Source organism: Xyrauchen texanus, chromosome 44 (genome assembly GCF_025860055.1).
Source record: "Xyrauchen texanus isolate HMW12.3.18 chromosome 44, RBS_HiC_50CHRs, whole genome shotgun sequence".
Taxonomy (NCBI): domain Eukaryota; kingdom Metazoa; phylum Chordata; class Actinopteri; order Cypriniformes; family Catostomidae; genus Xyrauchen; species Xyrauchen texanus.
In genome coordinates, this window is record NC_068319.1 from 12358403 (window position 1) to 12379335 (window position 20933).

The 20933-nt window shown below is 37.3% G+C and overlaps 1 protein-coding gene across 2 annotated transcripts in view; it reads left to right on the top strand.

Annotated features, from left to right (window-relative positions):
• The window catches only part of LOC127636512 (homeobox protein PKNOX2-like), a 101148-nt gene that overhangs the window by 41127 nt on the left and 39088 nt on the right, over window positions 1-20933 (top strand). For both annotated transcript variants that reach the window (XM_052117047.1, XM_052117044.1), the window contains exon 2: window positions 19908-20016. In XM_052117047.1, the coding sequence (XP_051973007.1) occupies window positions 19930-20016 (87 nt within the window). In that variant the 5' untranslated portion in view covers window positions 19908-19929. The remainder of the gene's footprint in view (window positions 1-19907; window positions 20017-20933) is intronic.

A 20933-nucleotide genomic window follows, 5' to 3' on the forward strand; every position in this document is an offset into this window, starting at 1 on the left:
TATACAGGTATGGAGGACTTCAGATAATATATGCATGTAGCCTACTGAAAATCATGCAAGTATTGGCATTTTCCTCTTAAATATTTTCTGTTCTGTGTATTGTAACACATTTAGGCTATGTTTAGTATGAGTTTGTGAATAGTTTCATTACTGTTAATAAATTACTGTTAATAATAACTTGTATAATAACTTGTTCTTAACATTTCATGTTGTGGATCGTGGGATATTTTGGACATTTAGACCTATTTGTTTTATTTGAAATTAAGTTAAATCATAACACGCTGCATAAACAGAGTAGCCTTCATACAGTTTCTCTGGTGTCTGTGAAATGTCTGCATGAATGTGATTTCCTGGAGATCACTGTCATAGTTGTAGGTTGGTATGAAACAAGGAAACCAGCAGATCAACAGTGCTTGCTTTCATGTTGTACTTTAAACACTATCACGGTGTATGCAAAAACATAATGTTAATTTATAAAGAAATGCAACAACACTGATTGTGGTTCTTCTTCTGTGATGGGGACAAGATGTGACATGCAGCGCGCAAGCAACCTTTAGTGGCGGATGACTCTATAGACAACCTTATCAACATCTGCTGGCATGATTACTGACTGCATTTGTCCTGAAATTAATTAATCGACGATCGATAAGCTTAATCGATCTAATTATTAATAACAATTAATCAATTAGCAATTAATCATTATCATCCCTAATTAAAACAGCCTATTATCAGAAGCAATTGTGAGGCATTAAACTATTCATGAAAGAACAGTGAAAACGTCATTTAAAAAAATATAAAAGCATTATTTTGGCAAGCAAATATTGTAATTCAGAATACAATACAACAATAAGACAGAGATAATAAAAATAGAATAAATAGATAGAATGAAATAAAAATTGAATAGAAAATAAAGTATATATAGAATACACAATAAGACAATATATACACACACACACACGCACGCGCACGCACGCACGCACGCACGCACGCACACGCACACACACACACACATACATACATACACATATGAAGTGCAAATTTAAATAGAAATCTGTTATATACAGTGCAAGGGAATGTAATGGCAGAAGAGGTAAGATGTGTTGGATAAATATAAAAAGATTAAACTGTGAATTGCACATAATTAATTGATATATTTTATACATTTATGATATTTAAAACATGCATCACAACCTGCCCCAATACAATTGTGACAGCATGCCCTGACCTGACTCTCATGAAAAACTAAATCTTTTGAAACCAACATACAAACCTCTGCTTGAGAAAACACACATTTGCGAAACTGGACTTTTTACTACAAAACGTATAGTTACTGTGATACAGGCTTGTGACAACTTTACCATGTGATAACTTGCCCCGGACTTCCCTATTTCAAAATGTTCTTAACTCGAGGTTTAGTAGTGATGTCTCTTAGGCGAGTGTAATTGAATACAGCTATAATTATTCAGGTTTAGAACGTATATCAATTACTTGACATTCAAATGATGCTTTGACATAAATTGACTACACACTTTGTGCTTTTATATAAATGGGGAAAAAAATTACTCATAAAAGCAAAAATGCCCCAAAAAATACATTCCAGAGAGCAAATATTTTTCCTTAATAAAAAAGTTTATTGCTAACATTGGCACACACCAACATTATCTCGCTATGTGTCACACAAAAACCCTTTTTGAGCCACATATAGAAGTAGAGTAGGAGTTTGAAAGGAGTCGACATATTCACAGGGGTTGCACAAGCAATATGTACTTTCTGGAAGGTAGACCTAACCTAACACTAGAAATGTTCCCATAATTCAAACCACAATTATAGCATAATCCTCTTTTATAATACCCATAATACATGCAATTACCAGTTTGTAACCTAAAAAATGTCCTCGTAAACCACTTAAACCTGCGCACACACACACACTTTTTTGCCATGACATACCAGCCCCCTTGATTTAGATAATGGCCCCTTTAGGTGGAAGAATGCTACCATTTTAGTAAAATAAACAGTCAGAAATTGGACTGAGGGTTATTTGAAATGTTATAGATACACAGAGGAATGTGTCTGTCTCCTGAGGCGCACATGGAAGCTTTTCATGGTAATACTATATCTGATGGAAGCCGTCTGCCTGCCACAATTGTTGATGCACCTGCGGGTTTGAAACTTTGTTCAGATGAGGAGGTGGCCAGAGAAAGACTTTCCATTAAAAATAACTTGGCATTTTATCACTTACTATTCTTTCTGTATATCTCTCTTTCTTATTCAGTCTCTCATTTGTGGTGCTTGCTAAGGCAATCATCCCTATTACTATTGCTAAACCAAGGTATTAAACTTAAATGAGTAACTCGTAACTTGTGCTGTAGACATTAATGATACCTCAAGATTATGTGACTTGTTGAGGAGAGATGTACTATTACTTTTTTAAGTGATCAGACTTATGTCTACAGATTTGTGGCATATGACATAGTGGGCGAGAAAAGTGACATAAGCTGTATATAGGGACCAGAATATCACGTAGACTTGCTTGTGGGCTCTTTGACACCTAGCAACCACCCAGAACACTGTAGCATCTGCTAAGCCAAGGCAACCACCCACAACGCACTAGCATCATGGCGATGCACAGGCAATCATGAGAACGCACAGGCAAAAATGTAACCCCCAACCCCACACGAAATCTCATTTGATCACCCTCTATGAGTATATTTTGTCTACATTCTCTCACTCTCCTCTTTCTCACTCATCTCCCCGCTGTCTTTGTCCCCCCAAGCTTGCTTCTCTCTCTTTCCCTGTGGCATCGCAGAGGAAATTTAATATTGGATTGTTTGGAGTTTCCAAGGATTCCATTCGCCGTAGCTCCGGGCCCTATGCAAAGACAAACATCAGCTGTTGGGGCCAAGAGCTGCAAACATAGCCTCATTATCCTGCCATGCTCATTTTTGCTTCACTGGCATTGTCTGTTTCTTTCTCCGAAGTGATTCTTTCACCCTGTCAAACTTGCTCTTCAGGAAGTCTTTATGCGTGTCAAACTCTGGGAATGTAGAACATTGTAGAGTTTCTAAACTGCACCATAAACACATTAGCAAACTTTCTAGAAGTCATATTGGTGTGATTTGAGAAATGTTTAAACATTCAGTACTCCATGTGCACCTTGCCCTCCCTGTGTACCAGATCCTCGGATGGTTACGTTTCTGCTTTGAAGAATACAATTTGGGGTATCCGTGATTTTGAGATTAGATAGATAGACTTTATAGTAAAATAAAAAAGATCTTGGGATTTTAAGAATTGAAATTGACATTGATCAAATGAAGATATTGTTATGAGACATTTTAAACAAAAATATTTTTTCATGATTAATAGGAAAATCTTTATTTTTACCCAGCCCTCGTAGTGAGAATAATTATAGAAACTATGGTATTTTGGTGGAAATGTGGTTACCATGGTAAATGTTTCTAAGGAGTATCTCATTATACATACCATAAATGTCCCTCTCCCTCCCTCATAACTTATTGACCTCCTCCTTTTAATCTCCCTTTGCCAAGTACAACATTTTGTTTTTGGGTTAACAGTACCTCAGTGGCTTATTTCTACCGCACTCTTAAACATCCCATCTGAACTATGTTGATTTAAAACTCACTTACATTTTTCTACAGTAAAATACTGTAAAAGTTCACTGGAGCTGTTAGATTTTGACTCTAACCGCTTAAACATATGTCTCATCAGTGTCCAACGTGCTTCAATCATCTGACCTTCCCCATTGGGCCCTCTTGGCTGGTCAAAACCTATGTGCCCGCTGCCGAGTCTCTTGCAGCACTCTTTTGAAACCTAAACTCTTCATTAGGAATCTGCTGACAATCAGAGCAGCCAGAAAGAGTGTGTGATAGTCCCCCCTCACATTAACCCCATATTGCTCTCTTCACACACACACACACACACACACACACACACACACACACGTTGTGTTTCCATGTTTTATGGGGACTTTCCATAGACATAATGGTTTTTATACTGTACAAACTTTATATTCTATCCCCTAAACCTAACCCTACCCCTAAACCTAACCCTCACAGAAAACTTTCTGCATTTTTACATTTTCAAAAAACATAATTTAGTATGATTTATAAGCTGTTTTCCTCATGGGGACCGACAAAATGTCCCCACAAGGTCAAAAATTTCGGGTTTTACTATCCTTATGGGGACATTTGGTCCCCACAAAGTGATAAATACACGCTCACACACACACACACACACACACACGCGCGCTCCTGATGTTTTCTTTTTTTAGTGATGGAATGGAATGGGTCTGAATTCAGCATGCTGATCACTCTCGCCCTAATCCTGCTACCACGTTCCTGGCAAGTCCATCTCTTGCACTCTCTGCATATCGTCTTATTTATTATATTCATCGCAGTTGTAACACAATACAGTTCATCATTCAAGAACAATTTAGCGTGATGACACTTATTCAGCATATGCTCTGTTAAGTTCTCAGTTAACTTGGAAGAAGTGTGATTGTATCACTTTGTAAGAATTTTTCAATAAGAAAAATATTTTGAAGTAGTAAAATACTTTTTAATACGGTTTTGATATTTATGAATGAAAATTCAATTTCATCACTAGGTTGTTGGTTAAAAGCTAACATGAATGATAGGTGCTGGCAGGTACTTTACTGTTCAGGTTTTCATCATACTGTAGCTGTGAGATCAGGGGCAATTGTATCAGTAGATATGAAATAAAAATGTATGACTGATTTTTTTAAGTATGTAATGTGTGTATGTGTGTGTGTGTATGTGTATATATAGTATACTGTATATACAATGATGAGCCAAAATATTATGACCACTCACAGGTGAAGCGAGTAATGTTGATCATCTCCTAACAAGGCCACATGACAAGGTCTGAGTAAATAAGATGGCAAGCAAACAATCAGTTCACATAGTTAATGTGCTTAATGCAGGAGAAATGGGCAGAAGTAAAGACCTGAGTAACTTTGACAAGGGCCAAATTGTTATGGCCAGATGACTGGGTCACAGCATCTCTGCTGTAGGTATTGTGTTGTGCACTGGAAGCTATCACCAAGACAAATTCCTTGTATGTGTAAGCATACATGGCAATAAAGATGATTCTGATTCTGAAATGGCAAGGCTTGTTGGGTGCTCCCGATCAGCTGTGGTGAGAACCTACCGACAGTGGTCTGAGGAGGTACAAACCACAAACAGGCGACATTGAGTTGGACGCCCAACGCTCAGCGATGCACAAGGGCAACAAGGACTCTCCAGTCTGGTCCGAACAGACAGAAGGTCTACTGTGGTACAAGTCACAGAAAATTGTAATGATGGTTATGCATCGCACCTTCCAGCATATGGGCCTGTGTAGCTGCAGACCAGTCAGAGTGCCCATGATGACCCCTGTCCACCATGGAAGCACCTACAATGGGCATGCAAGCATTGCAACTGGACCTTGGAGCAGTGGAAGAAGGTCACCTGGTCCAATGAATCCTGTTTTCTTTTGCATCACGTGGATGGCCATGTACTTGTGCTCCATTTAACTGGGGAAGTGATGGCACCAGGATGCACTGTGGGAAGTCAACAAACCGCTGGAAGGAGTTTGACGCTCTGGGCAATGTTCTGCTGGGAAACCCTGGGTCTGGCCATTCATGTGGCCATCAATTTGACACATGCCCACTACCTAAACATCATTGCAGACAAGGTAAACCCCTTTATGGCAATGCTATTCCCTTTATGGCAGTGGCCTCTTTCAGCAGGATAATGCGCACTGCCACACTTTTCACATTGTTTGGGAATGGTTTGAGGGAACATGATGAAGAGTTCCAGGTGTTGCCCTGGCACCACAGGACATATTCAGGAGTCTTGTAGAGATCAACAGCATATTAGCATAATTTTTTGGCTCATCGGCTTATATATATATATTTTAGAGGTGTAAATCAGAGGTTTCATCACAATATGATCACCTGCGATCTGATATTTGCTGGTACTTCAAAGTCTGCCTTAATACAATTTCGATTTGATTCGATTCAGGGCCCTGCGATCGATATTCTGATACTATCTGCCTATTTTACATTTCAATTAAAAAATGTTTTCCCTTAAATCAATTTCCCCCGAATTAATCGTGCATGTTAGCCGCTCTGCGTTTGTCACTAGAGCTTACATTTTAGGGAGCGCCTGGTTGACGCGCCCGCACTGATCCTGTCACTGGTCTGGAGCTAGCGTGTCGCGATGCAGCGATCCAGATCAATGGATCGTTATGCCCCTAATATATATATATACTGAGTGTATACAGTGGCAGTGGTGGCTCAGTGGTTAAGGCTCTGGGTTAGTGACCAGAAGGTCAGGGGTTCAAGCCCCAACACCACCAAGACACCACTGTTGGGCCCTTGCCCAAGGCCCTTGAACCTATCTGCTCCAGGGGTGCCGTATCATGGCTGACCCTGCACTCTGACCCCAGCTTAGCTGGGATATGTGAAAAATAAATAATTTCACTGTGTATATGCAGAAATGTATGTATAATGTGTGACAATTGATCAATTTATATTATATATATATATAATATATATAGCATATTAGCGCTTCAGTAGCTCAACTGGTAGAGCATGGTTTCGATTCCCAAGGAGCACACAAACTGAAACAATTTATACCTTGAATTCACTGTCCCTTAAATGTATACATTTAAAAGTAAATGTAGTCCTGTCGGTCGATTAAAATTTGCAATTAATCACATAATTTTTCTTAGTTAATTTGGATTAATTGCAGATTTTTATTTTTTTTTTAATTTGCAGACTTTTAAGAGTGCTATACTTTAAGTGCAGTGCTCTACAGCAATACATCATACATGCAAAGTTAGTGGGCATGGACATAAAGTTTTGGTATTTCTGTGTAAGAATGCACTAAGTGTAGGTGAAATTGGTTTTGTGAAATCACAAGCACAATGCGCTAATGGGCTAGGTCAAGTGCAATTTCATTCAGAGGTTTTTTTGTACTTGATGGCTTCTCCAATTCAGGCTTTTTCTGGTCTGTTTCCAACACCTGTCCCTCTATTCCAATAATTGAAACTGAGTGAAAATTGATGGATGACGTGATAAATGGATCAAATCTGACATAAACGGACCATATTTCTGTTGGTCAAAGATCTGCTCAACAAACCTCTGCCAAAACGACTTTTACAGAATGATGAATTAGCATGGACTGCTTTCTGATCTAACGACACATTTATCACAGGCTAGTTTTTGCAGCATCTACCCAAAGTGTCGCCGTATGATATAGCTGGCTGCCTCGTGGTAAGATTAGGAGGTATCATTTAAACAGCCCTGCAGATTGGAGAGTAAGATAACGTGCACACTGTCCCCTTACCCGTATCTCCGCTCAACATGAGAGCGACCAAACCGATTTGACAGCAAGCTCTTGAAGATTACCTGCTCTCTCTATGAGCTCAGGAGTTCCAATTTCGGCAGAATTCCAGCCTTCAATATTCTGATTTTTATCAGTGCAGTGAGAAACACGGCCGAAGTGTGTCAACGGTGGAAACAGATTTAGCATCTTAACGTTAATAAAGTTAAGATGCGATTGTGCTCTGTGCCATTGCAACACGCAAATAAAACACACTCCATACCCATGCATACACACACAATGGAGCACCAAGCTACACAAAAGTGAGAATAATCAAAGCCTCATCTAAGGGCTCTTGTAATGTTTTAAATGAAGCATTTTGTGCATTTTCTACAGATTGCTATGTGATCACATTTAATGGATGAAGTCAAGTAGCATTGAATTCTATTCAAAAGAGTGCTGTTAACTCTTTGCCCCCATTATCTTGTTAAACAGTACAACTGCTCTACGTGTTCTACGTGCATACATCTTCTTTATCTCAGCCGTTCACAAGGAAGTGTGTTGAAAATAAGCCAGAGGATTGCCTTACAGTTACATGTCATCAGCAATAGACTGATTTCAGTACATAGTTCAAGGTGTTTTAAAGAAATAACTTACCCAAAATGGAAAAATCTATTGTTTCAAACCTGTTTGTTGTTTTTCTTTCCGATGGAACACAAAAGCAGATATTTTGGAAGAATCTTTATGCAGCTCTTGCCATAAAATGACACAAAAGGCATAAAACCACCATGAAAATAGTCCAGTCAGCCTGGGGACAATATTCCAAGTCTCCTGAAGCCATAATATAGCTTTGTGTTTCATAAATGGTAAGCTTTTTTGTTCTTTTCGGGGCCTGACAGCTTTCAGCTGTGAACTGTTTATGGCAAGAGCTGCTTAACATTTTTTAAAAACATTTCTTAATTTGTGTTCCACAGAAACCAAAAAATTGAATATGGATTTTGAATAATATGAGGGTGAGTAAACAATGACAAAATTGTCATTTTTGGATCATATTTTTCATTATATTGTTTACCTACACGCTCCATAAACTTAGACTAAATTCAAGTCTGTGTTTTATAATAAGGAAAATGTAATTGTATACGGGCACATCCTTTTAGGTTTCATTCTTTCCACACTTGTGCAGTCTATTGAGAAAATGCTAATTATAATAAAAGCTTTTAGCTATGCTAATGAGGTCATTTGCATGGGAACCATCAGGCTGCTGGGAATAACAAAATTTCACCACACTGTAAGATTCTACAACACCCATTTCAGCGAAGACTTTAATCTAATTTTAAAAATCAGGACACTGGAATTATTTCTAGATCTACCATATCCAAACAATCATTAGCATAAATACAAAGGCAAACGCAATTGCAGATAGATTGGATGAATTGTGATCATTCTCTTTGTAGAATGAAAATTGTAAATGTCTTCGACACAAAGGGTGTGTTCCAAATCACATACAGTATGCATATACTGTGCACAGTATGTAAATTATCTCTGTGCATGAAATACCTGGTTAACCTTCTAAATTTTGTGAATTTGCCGACAAACCTCCAGTGCACACTGCGATGCAATGCACTAAACCTGACTTTCGATGTAATTAAAAAAATTATGCATAGTAAATATTGTATCCAAAGCAAATGAACAGCATGTCTAATGCATTATAATGATCACTTAGATTTCTTTTTCCAATTAAAGGACTTACACTGACACCTAGGGGCTTGGATGCAGCATAATTCAAATGCAAGTTTTCAGTTACTGATGCCTTTGTAAAAATGTACATTTTACAGTCAAGCATGATAGATTTAATCCATGAGTGAAAGTATCAAATAACAGGACGGTTACTCAGATTAAGTGAGTAGTATTCGGCTGGTCATGTGATTCTAACATGGCAACCCCCATGTAGAATAAAACAGCTTTTTTAAGGTTACTGATATGACTAGAGTCTCAGAATCTTATGTGAGTGCACATGATTTTATACAATTACCATTTATGTCTTTAGGAAAAAAAAGTTTTTAATAAAAATGCAAAACATTTAATTAAAACATTTAGTGGACCTTTAATCCATGAGGGAAAGTGTCATATAATAGGTTACTGAGATGCCATGTCTTGTAAAATAAAATAGCGTTTATAAGGCTACTGATATGACCGATATGATACTGATATCAGTCTTTGTGTCATGTGTGTGGTCATGATTTTATACATATTGTAAGTCCACCTTTATAATATTACACCTAAATAAATGGTACTTTCGTCAAATATGTTTTAAATGGTGTAAACTCACTTGAGCCCAAGAAAAAGCTATTTTAGTATACATAAGGGTTGGTCGCCTCATGATGGCCTCCATGTTGTAATCACATGCCAGTTGAATATTACTCACTTTATCATTGTGACACCCCATTTATGGATACTTTTGGTTGCAAAAAAAAAAAAAAAACTACAAATGCTTGCAAATAAGGTATTTTTACAATGGCATCAACAACTGAAAACATTTTCTTTTTTTGTGATGCTGCATCCACATTGATATTTGTCACTATAAGGTATCGTAATTATTTTCTGCATAAAATCTTATTGACATATACCATATGTAACACATTTTCAAACCTAAAAGTATAAAGTTGCATGAAGTAAATGTTTTTAAAACAGCATATACATTGAAGTGGTATACTGTACATTAACAAAAGTGTTGTTTGATTTTGTAGTGATTGGAACAATGTCTTAGGTTGTAGATGGGTACATAAGTTATAGATAATATCATAACTGTGAATTGAAAGAAATGGAGTTAAAGGTAAAGTTTGTAAAAAAAATAAAAAATAAAAAAAAATGAAAATACTTTCTCCTATTCCAGCATAGTATGCAGAGACAAGAGTTCCCTAGAAAATGTAAATTCTGTGGCTCTGTGGCACTATCAAAACATGTCTCTGTTTATGCAAGCATCCTGTTTAGCTTGCATAGCTACATTGGCTTAACATTGGTGTGAGTTTGGGGCTAAACAATGTTTGTGGAACTCAAAAGGCAATAAAGGCAATCAAAGTACATAGAACTTTCAGATTTTTATTTTGTACTACACATGCCTGTTAATTGCATGTTAAACTTGAAATATTGAATAAGCTAACTCGTCTGTTTTAATGACACTTGACTTTAAATTTAACACCTTGTCTGAATTTAAAATGACCATGTTAGCTCAATTTAATCCTTAAAGTAGAGGGAACAAAACTAGCTACTACTAGCTAGAACTAGTTAGTACAGTGAATATGCTAGCATGCTGTATACATGCTAATTGGAAACGATACTATTATTAGCTTAGCAATTTCTCAATGAGTAAAGCAATATACCGTAGAACTATCTTGAATTGTTCCTGTCCTCATCCTAAGCTTAAACTTCAATATTCACCGTAATTGTAACCCGCAAAATTGTTAACATAACAGAATCTCTTCTAAATAACACAATAAAACATTACACACTAAAAAGTATCCCCTTGTGCAAAGAGACATTATATAACACTTAATCAAAATTTACAACAATTTTGATACAACAATTCATTCAAAACAGCCATTATTTGTGCAATTTAATTTGGTATCTGGTTTGTGTATCTTTCATACAAATAGCTGGATAGCAAGTGGAAAGACATAATTTGAACATGTCTATGTATGAGAGAGAGAGAGAGAGAGAGAGAGAGAGAGAGAGAGAGAGAGAGAGAGAGAGAGAGATCTCATGTATATATGAGATTAATCCACCACCTACAGTTTCTACAAGTTAATAAGCAGTGCTGGGACTTCCAGTCCTTAACTGTGGTTTTACATTGGTGTGTGTTTGTGTATGCAAGCAATGTGATGCTGCAATGGAAGCAAGTTGCCTGAAGGTCTGTAGCCCTGGTGTGTATGCTTGGATGTCTATGGCTTTAGAACCAGTGTTTTGCGTCCCTGTTCTGGGGTTCTGCTCCAACATCCTGACCTTTTCCCTTCTTTATTAATCAAACCCCACAACAACATCCTCTACATGTTCTAGCAAACGCTCACAACGCATTGCAAATCTGCCCACGGAAGGGCCTCTAATGTGGCAAATGTATTCAGGTGGGCCAGTTTGATGTATTCACTTTGGAGAAGCCCTGACTCAGGACATTAAGATTCATGATATTTGGGCATTTGTGACACACACGCATTTACAAATTATTCATTGCATTCCCTGCAGCATCTGTGACTGACAAACTTCCGCACAGGATACATAGAAAAGGAGCAAGCCAAAATCACAATCAGATACACTTTTTGGCTACAGTGCAGGGCTTTGAAGATAAAACATCCTTCAGGTTTTTTACAGTGTTGGAGTCTTCACTATTGATGCATAGTTGTATAAATCTTTTTGAAAGCAGTCATTATTCTTGCAATTTCATTTGGTGACACTTTGGTGACACTAGTGGCCTAGACTCAGTTCAGCGGCGTGCCACGCTGGAAGTGTTTTGAGAAAAAGTGAAGGTCTGTTGTTTCTTCAATCTACCAGCCTGCCTGGTAAACAGATATATAAAACACCCACAGATGTAAGAGCTAGCTTTGAGACACAGGGGGAGACCACGCGAATGATGATGATGAATGGGGTCTATAAACCATGAACCACTTCCTCCTGTACTTCAGACCTCACCTGTTTTTGCTTAATAGGGGAAATAAAACTGCTGCTCTTCTCGGCACCAGCGCGCATGCTGAGCGCTCCGCGGCCCAGCAACAAAGGATGTTTCTAACTAAGGGGAAGTCGTAGCCCTCACACACATCTTTGATCCTTTAGTATTGTGCACATGGAACAAGGATACGTGTCTGAGGCTGGGAGATTCTATACACAGCAACTATCTGTCATTCATTTGTTTGTAGCTGTTACTGGAAGTAGTTTCAGACATTTTTGCATCAATTCAATACGGGTTCTAGTCCTATCGAAACCAGGAAGTTACATTTTTACTGGACTTACAATTAGGTTTAGTGTTTAGGTTAGGGCCCATGGTTAATGAAATTTGCATTTCTGTTGATTCTAGTTTGACCATTTACAACTTAAAACAACAAAATTTTGACTCCACTATGTGGACGTTTCACCCTAAAACTGAATCCTTAACGTACAACAACACTTCTGGCTTCAGCCACTGGGGGCATTGGTTTGAATTTTGGTATTGTAAGCACAAATCACCGATTTCAGCTGAGGATCATTTGACAAATTGTCGCAAAATTCAAAGTAAGTCAGTCTGACTTAAGGCGCTGTCACATTTACCTTTTCACAGCAAAATTCCACGGTCAAAGAAGGCATGGCAATATTGAGCACGTGTTAAACCAACAAAAAACGAATTGCCAAGCAGCCTCTTTTTAATGCTACAATTTAAACTCTGGAAAAGTAAAGTTAAAAAGAATCTCTCATCTCTAAAAGATATCCTTTTCCATTGTAAATATTCAGTGTAGCTGTGTATGATGCACCACCCACACAGAGGTCACTGCCAAACCAGGCAACTTCCTATTAGTCAACACAGCGAATTCGCCTCTCAAAGTTCACCAAACTTGAACTCTGCACAGAATCTGCCACATCTTCTGAGATTCTTTGCCACTGGAAGACCACCGCACAAATTTTATGATTGTGTGGAGTTCCATTGAGATGACTGTATTTTGCCCGTGGAATTTTGCCATGTGAAGGTAAATGTGACCGCGTCTTTAGAATTACTTCAAGGGAATGATTTGTGATATCAACTTTTTGAAGAAAATAAAAAAACCTGAAGAAAGACAGCTATTTGTTTAGATTGTGTGGGAAATTTATGGCTGATTCCCAATGTACATAGTGTCTGTTATATATATATATAGTACAGATGCACCATACTACACTAGAGTACAGATACAGTATACTAGTGCATCCCAAGTCATGGTATGTTGAAAATAGAATGCCGAAGTGGAGAATGGTATTTTCTGCTGTATTTTTGAAATATATATTTGTGCATTTATTATGCTAATATTGATCCCATGAAGGTTGTCTTTGCTAACCTAGCAAATGAGGACTGTCACTTAATCAAAAGTATGTACTTTCCCACCACCCTCTGGTGAATTTTCAAAGTATTTGGGAGTTTTTTTTTTTGTTGTTTTTTTTTAAATGTGTGAATTGTGCTGATACACCACTACCTTGTCTGCTGTTGATCAAGCAAACCGATATTTCTGCCCCCAACTCACGCCATTGACTGAGTCAATGAGCACGTTTACATGCACACCAATACTCTGATTACTCTCTAAAATCAGCTTATTTAAAAAAGGCAAGAAATCCACGTTTACAGGACATATGAAATAATTGTGTTATTCTCTACTTTTGACGTCAAACCATGAAGAGGCATATGCTCAATGTGTGCACATTGGATTAGCCGGTAAAAACATCGGATAAGGTGTTTACATAGCATGTGATAATGTGCAAAAATCTATCCGTGTTGATTGGGTATTGATATGTTCCAATACGCACTTTTTACATAATCATAAGTAAATCAAAGTACATTTGTCATCACCAGCAAAGTACATTCTTTCAGTGGGTAGTAGAAGTATGTGAATTAGGATGCAGCCCTTGTCATTACTTGACATCTCCGACATTGCTCTATTAGCCTCATCAGTAGCAGATGTCCGTCAGGTGTTTGCGTTAATTATGGACTGTGATCAAACAGCCAAACGATTGTGGGTGAGGGGTCTGCCAGAGCAGTATTGATGAGAAGAGAAGGGTTTTAGCAGGCTGTGCTCATCCTTTTCCCAGACACACTCCAGACATGTTCAATACATCCACTCTTTACTTTCCATTTGCCCAGATTTTAAAATACTCTCTCTACTTGCTGTAATTATAATCTCAAACCATGAACTTACAGTCTGCTACATTGTATACTTCACTCAGAATTGCATTTCCTGTGAAATATACAATAGATTAAGAATTATATACCATTGTTGCAATGTACTTTTAAATTTACTGCTAAATTATGTAAATCTGCATCTACTTTGTTCTGTGCACACTGACTCAACTTATATTTAGGTTGTTTTGATTCTTTTAGATTTTTAGCTTATACTGACATATATTTAAATTAGCTTATATTAGTTTAGGCTGTGTCAGAGGTGGGGCCAGAAGGGTGGCAGCTGCCACCCCACTTGCCACCTCAACCCGGACCCTGCTCACGTCCTGGAGACGATGCGCGACAGCTTAACCCATCCATGTGCCCATGGTCCATAACAACTAGGGTGTTCTTCATGGTTGCTAGGGCATTGTTATGTGGTAACTAGGGTGTTCTGAGTGGTTTCTTACTGGCTTAAGTCAAAAAAGTTCATCCCAAGATTTGGCTCAGGTCTCTCCTTCAGTGTAATTTATAGGATTTTTCACCCATTTTATTGTCTGTCAGGCAAAAATTGCAAGCCAGTTCAATTAGAAAAACATTATCACACTTCTCCTCAACAAGCTACATAATTCGATCTAAGATGCATGTCTGTAGCACCAAAAAAGCCTAACCCTAAATATGACCAATAGTGAAAGTGATGCTTGACTTTGCAAGTACCACTAATAATGTAAATGTAACTAACTAGACTTTTAATATCATTAGGCATGCCACACTTGATTAGGCAGTAAATCAATAATCAAGATCTTGTTATCAATACATTATCAAGAAAGTTGATCTTTTCAAAAGCAAGTGTTTTCCTTTATTTTTTATTTTATCTTCTCAGGCATGCCACTGACAGACTGACTTGTGCTAGTGATCTAGCAACACTTTGTGTTTAGAATCCTCGTGGTGTAGGATATTGATGCTTTATACAAAGGTTTCATCCCCTGCATACTACTTTCTGTGACATAGTGCACACAGGGCTAAAGTGCATTTCTGGAGCCTTTTAGGACATTGGCTGCGTGAGGGGGAAGGGGTTTCCTACTGTATATCAGTGAACAGATCGTTGTGTTTGTATTGACCAATGCATTACAATCAATACTTGCCATGTTAAGTCAGAAGGTGTGATGATGTGTTTTAAAAGAACAAGCCGGAAGGCTTAAACAGTAAACAACCTTTGCCCACGAAGACCTGCTGAAGACTTTCGCTGAGGTTTCGTTGCTCATTATGAAGCAAGTGGATAGTTTGTTGATGTATAAACACAGGCTCGTGGATAGAGCTGTTCCCGTGCTTTGGTGTGTACATGGTGCATATGCATTATTATTATGTTGCTGTAGTGGTGGGTACCGCGCCACTCCAGGGACCAAGACTTGAGAGGCCTCCTTAAAATACTGTGCAATAATTGGGATTGCTTTATCTTTAGTCTCATCAATTAATGTGCAATTTTCCATTTAATTACCAACTCGCTCCAAAAATTTGCAATTAAAATGAGGAGAGATAACAGTGAAGATGCCTTTTGGCTGATAGCACTTGGAATGAGAACAGAGGCGTGGTGTGTAATCAGTATACAAATCACACGCACACACAACATTCTCAATTTGTATGATTTGGACGAGCCTCATAAAATATGCAATGCCAAGCCAGAATCTAATTTGTGCTTTGAAATTCCTTGCATTTCTTCAAAGTCTTACATGAAACATTTGAGAGCAGAGGTGGTGTTGGTGTTCATGATAATGATTACTCTTAACCCAGTGTGTGTGTTTGTGTGTGTGATCTCCTTAAAATAGCTGCTTGGTTTGTCTTGGCCCCTGCAGCCATTTTCCACACACTGTTGCATACCTGAAGATGAGCTGAGAAAATATATATATATATATCTTTCCTGTTTTCCTGCTGGAACTGTGGTGTGTCTGGTGTCTGAGAAGGTTACATCCTGTTCACAGTCTGACAGACTTGACTACTCTATTAGATTTGCAAATGTCCGGCTCTGTGTCTGCTTGATTTTCCTACAATCCCCTTGACGAGTCCCTATTTCTGCTGCTCACGTAAATGGTACATTTGCACCTAGACAGCATGATATAGCTATAAAACAATGCAGAGTGATGCACACAGAGTAAAACATTCTCTGTATCATATTTTTTAAATCTTGGTATTTTTCAGCCTTTTTACATAATTAGTTAATATATAGCTTGAGTTTTGTGGATTTGCTCTAAAATGGCTTAAAGGGATAGTTCTTCCAAAAATGAGTTGTTCTCTCACCTCGTGTCATTCCAATTCAGTATGTGTTTCTTTCTTCCATGGAACAAAAAAGGAGATGTTAGGCAGAACGTTAGGGACTGACAATCTCATTCACTATTCACTTTAATTGCATCTTTTGTTCCATATAATGAAAGTGAATTGTGACTGAGGATAACATTCTGTCTAACATCTCATTTTGGGTTCCATGGAAGAAAGAAAGTCATACGGTTTAGAATGACATGAGGGGGGCATGAATAGTGACAACATTTCCATTTTGGGGTGAACTATACCTTTAAAAGGGATAGTGTAATTACTGTAATCTAATAATTTTTTCATGTCAAAAAGTAGTGTAATGCAATAATTACTTTTAAGTACATTACTTGGGTTACACATTTCTGAAATAATATTATTTATGTAGAATATATTTACAACATTTATTATTTTAATAATCTATTTGTGACAGCTGTAGGTCATGCTCCCCATAACAAGACCATTCAAAACAGTATTTTCAACCCCATAACGAGAACATTCAAAACATTATTTTCAACCCCATAACGAGAACATTCAAAACATTATGAGTGTAAAAACATTTTTATTTCTCTGGAAAATTATTTTAAAATTAACTTCTAAATAATGTAAATGGTTATGTGAATTCTCCAGTTATCAGTAAAGTTATGTGGTTACAATTTTAGAGCTGTGATTAGTCATTTGTAGTGGACTACTTTTTTGGAGTAATTTACCCAAAACTGAAAACTGAAATTGTTTTTTCAATCAGAGGGATCATCATTTCAACCAAACAGCCATTTTAGCCAAGTAGATTTGAAATATAAAGAATTAAATTACAGTTAAACAAAATAAAATAAATAAATATATAGTTAAAAATAATCAAGGCATGTTTTCCACAGTTTTTTACTAAATGAACACAAATGATATAATAATAAATTAATTATATTTAATAATTTCCATTTATATGCACCAATAATTTGAACAGATCCATGTAAATGAATCAAACTTACAACTTTAACTGCATTTTTGCCACTATTAAAATATCTTTCATAGCACTTTCATACTCGGGAATCGTGGGACTTGGAAAGATCACAAAACTATTCAAATGACGCTCTTTTTACGAAACTTAACAGACAGATAAAAAGCACATTAATTCCATTGCAACATTCAAAGTAATTGCGAATATGGAAGATGCAAGGAATATTTATTTAATATAGATAGGTATCAAGCAATGTGCTTATATATTCCAACATTATGAAATAATATGTCTGAATAAGATTATATAACTTAGGTCACACAAACAAAAATAATGTTTAATAGTTAGATCAGGAAAAAAATTTTTTTTTGTCTTAATGTTACAATTGCATGTATCCACTTTTTACAGTGTGAATATTCAGTGTATTGCCCTGCCTTATTATGCCACCATTTATAAACCTTGTGTATTGTGTCTTTAAGATTTCAAGCTGTGAAGATATAGACCGTACCCAGTAATATACTGAGCTAACACGCTGTTCTCAAGGGAGAAAATGACTATTACTTAAGCTTAGAAAGAACTTTATAGGTCAGGTTTTAAATGAGTGATTTATGTCTTGTGTAATTACAGAATGGAGCAGAGGTCCCACCCACATTAACACGGCATATGTGATTGTACTGTTCATTCAGAGTGTTCAATCTCAGAGTAATTATATGTGATTGCTTAGTATTCTTAGTTTTCTTTGCAATTGTTATCTTATTTTTCTGTCAACTGAAGACAAATTGGGTGGGTGGGGGGATGGGGGGGGTAATTTGGTAATTTGAACACTTGTTGCAGCTTTGCACGTGTGATTCTATAAGATTACATAAAGAAAAATGTAAAGAATAAATGAAAGGTAGATCTCCCTAATGAGTTTAGCTCTGATTTTGAGTTTCAATTGGCACTGGTTGTGTTCGCACGGCACTAATTTTTATTTTGTTATGCACTCATACTGATGGGAAAATCAATACGGGACAGACAAAATGTCCACATCTTCAAAGATGTTTATGATAATAAACTTGGCAGGCACATAAAGAATGACAAAAAAAAAAAATTGTGTTTCAAAAATGTGTTTTAAAATATGATTCATACATTTTTGTGGAATACATTTGGATTTTGTAAAAGCATTAAAACACTTGAAATTGTATTGGTACAGAAATGTTAATATGGGCAGGAAAGGGAAAAGATAATTTGTGTTATCCTTGATAACACTTGACACAGAAACAGGGTCCAGGGGTCCGTATGCGGTAACATGGGGCCAATTATCTGTAGTCAGGGCTTCCCACAGTGCGCTATCCCAGGGGCCGACCTTACCCATGCCCAGTGTCAATTACTCTTCTGATAACAGAACTAATGAGCCCCTGATTGGCCTGCTGAGGTTGTTGTGTTTACCTTAGAAAAGAACTAACTCATCATGTACCTTTAAACACAAGGTGCTTATTTATTTGTCTTTTGAAGAGATATACTGCAAACATTTTCACTTTTATTGGATTTTTGAGCATTGTAAGTGTCATTAAAGTTTGTGTGTCATCAATTACTAACACTCATGTTATTCCATATGCATATGACTTTCTTTTTAGGAAAGGAGATTTCAGTCACCATTCACATTCATTGCATCTTTTTTTCGAAAGTGAATGGTGACTGAGGCTGTTATTCTTCCTAACAGCTCTTTTAGTATTCCATGGAAAAAAGCAAGTCATAGGTTTGGAACAACATGTGTGTGATTAAATGATTAGAGCATTTTCATTTTTTGGTAAACTATCACTTTAGTGTAACGTCATGGAATTTTTGAATGCCTGTTTTTAAATTTTAATGTAAATTGAATTTAGTGAAATTATTTATTTGATCTTTTAAAATTATTTATGCATTTATAAGGACTTCTGTGGACACAATTGCATTAAACTAACATTCTAGACATGATATATTTAACAGAAAAGAGTTGTTTTGTGGTGTCTACGGCTTTGTATTAGTATAAATAGCCATTGTGTGCAGACCTAGGTCTACCATACTTACATTCTGCCCTTAAAAAACAGACATCAGAAAATATTCAGTTCTTCCAACATTACTGTATATGTTATACTGGGGAGTTTGTTTGTGTGTGTGTCTGTGTGCCTCTTTGTCAGTTAAAGTACAGCAGCACCTTGTGGTGGGTCCTGAAACCATAATTACAATCAGTGAAACTGCCAAGAGTTACCAGGTTAATAATTATATCGTAACTTTGTGAATTGTATTTAGTTTTTGCTGTTGTTTTTTAAAACAACAGTTTAATACAGTATCTGCTGTAATAAATGTGAACAAGACCATCCTTTTCCCTATGGTTAACATGCCGGCAGATTTGGTTTTAGTTCTGAATCAGCATTCTAAAAATGCTCCATCATATTTTATGTCACTGTTTCCTTGTTTCCTTCAGGGTCTCCATGTGAAGCTATCCCATGATGCAACATGTGTCCCCAGCACCAGCACTGACCATGATGGCCACGCAGAGCGTTCCTCCACCATCATACCAGGAGAGCCAACAGGTCAGTTAACAAACTGCACAGAAAGAGGAAGGTTGTGACATATTGTGGCATAGTGGGCTAAAGCACTAAACTGTTAAGCAGAAGGTTGTCGGTTCGATCCCCACTGCCACCACCATTGTGTCATTGAGCAAGGCACTTAACTCCAGGTTGCTCCAGGGGGATTGTCCCTGTAATAAGTGCACTGTAAGTCGCTTTGGATAAAAGCATCTGCCAAATGCATAAATGTAAATGTGTTGTTGCGTTCATTTAGGCAACCCAATTTAAAAAAAATCTAATAATAGCGTTTATCATTCTATGTGAATAAATGAACATTTGCTGAACCACCTCAGCTGTATATGCATAATTCAATTAAATTCTGAATGACCCATGAAAAAAAGAAATCTTAAACCAGTCTAAGCTGGTCGATCAGCTAATCTCCCAGCCTGATCTGCTGAAAAGCACCCAAAATTCATCTAAAACAAATCAAGACCAGCTATGACTCACAATCCATCTTAGCCTGGTTTAAAAAGTTTTTTTTCAGCCTGGTTATAACAGAGAGTTACTGTGTAGTATTTTGTTTAGGTCTCAAAGTGTGGCCTTCAGAAAGGTCAGTAGACCTATGCAATGTTAATGATGTATGATCTTCATTGTGCTTGTCCTGGGTTAATCGGGGGAAATAAACAGAGAAGTATCTTTTTCTCAGAGCCCCCCTCTCTCCCTGTCCAGCTGCTGCTGTATCCCTCTGCACTGAGCATTAGTGGCAAGGGAAAAGAGAGCAACGTGCTGGTGGAGACATGCAAATGAGAGCTAGTTAAGTGTGAAGAAGCTAATTTATTTCCTATTTGACGCTGGGATTAAGACTTCCAGCTTCCTCCCTTAAACCATGTTGGGTGTTTGGGGAGGGGGTGGTGGGGGTTCGGGGAGTGCTTTCAAAGCTG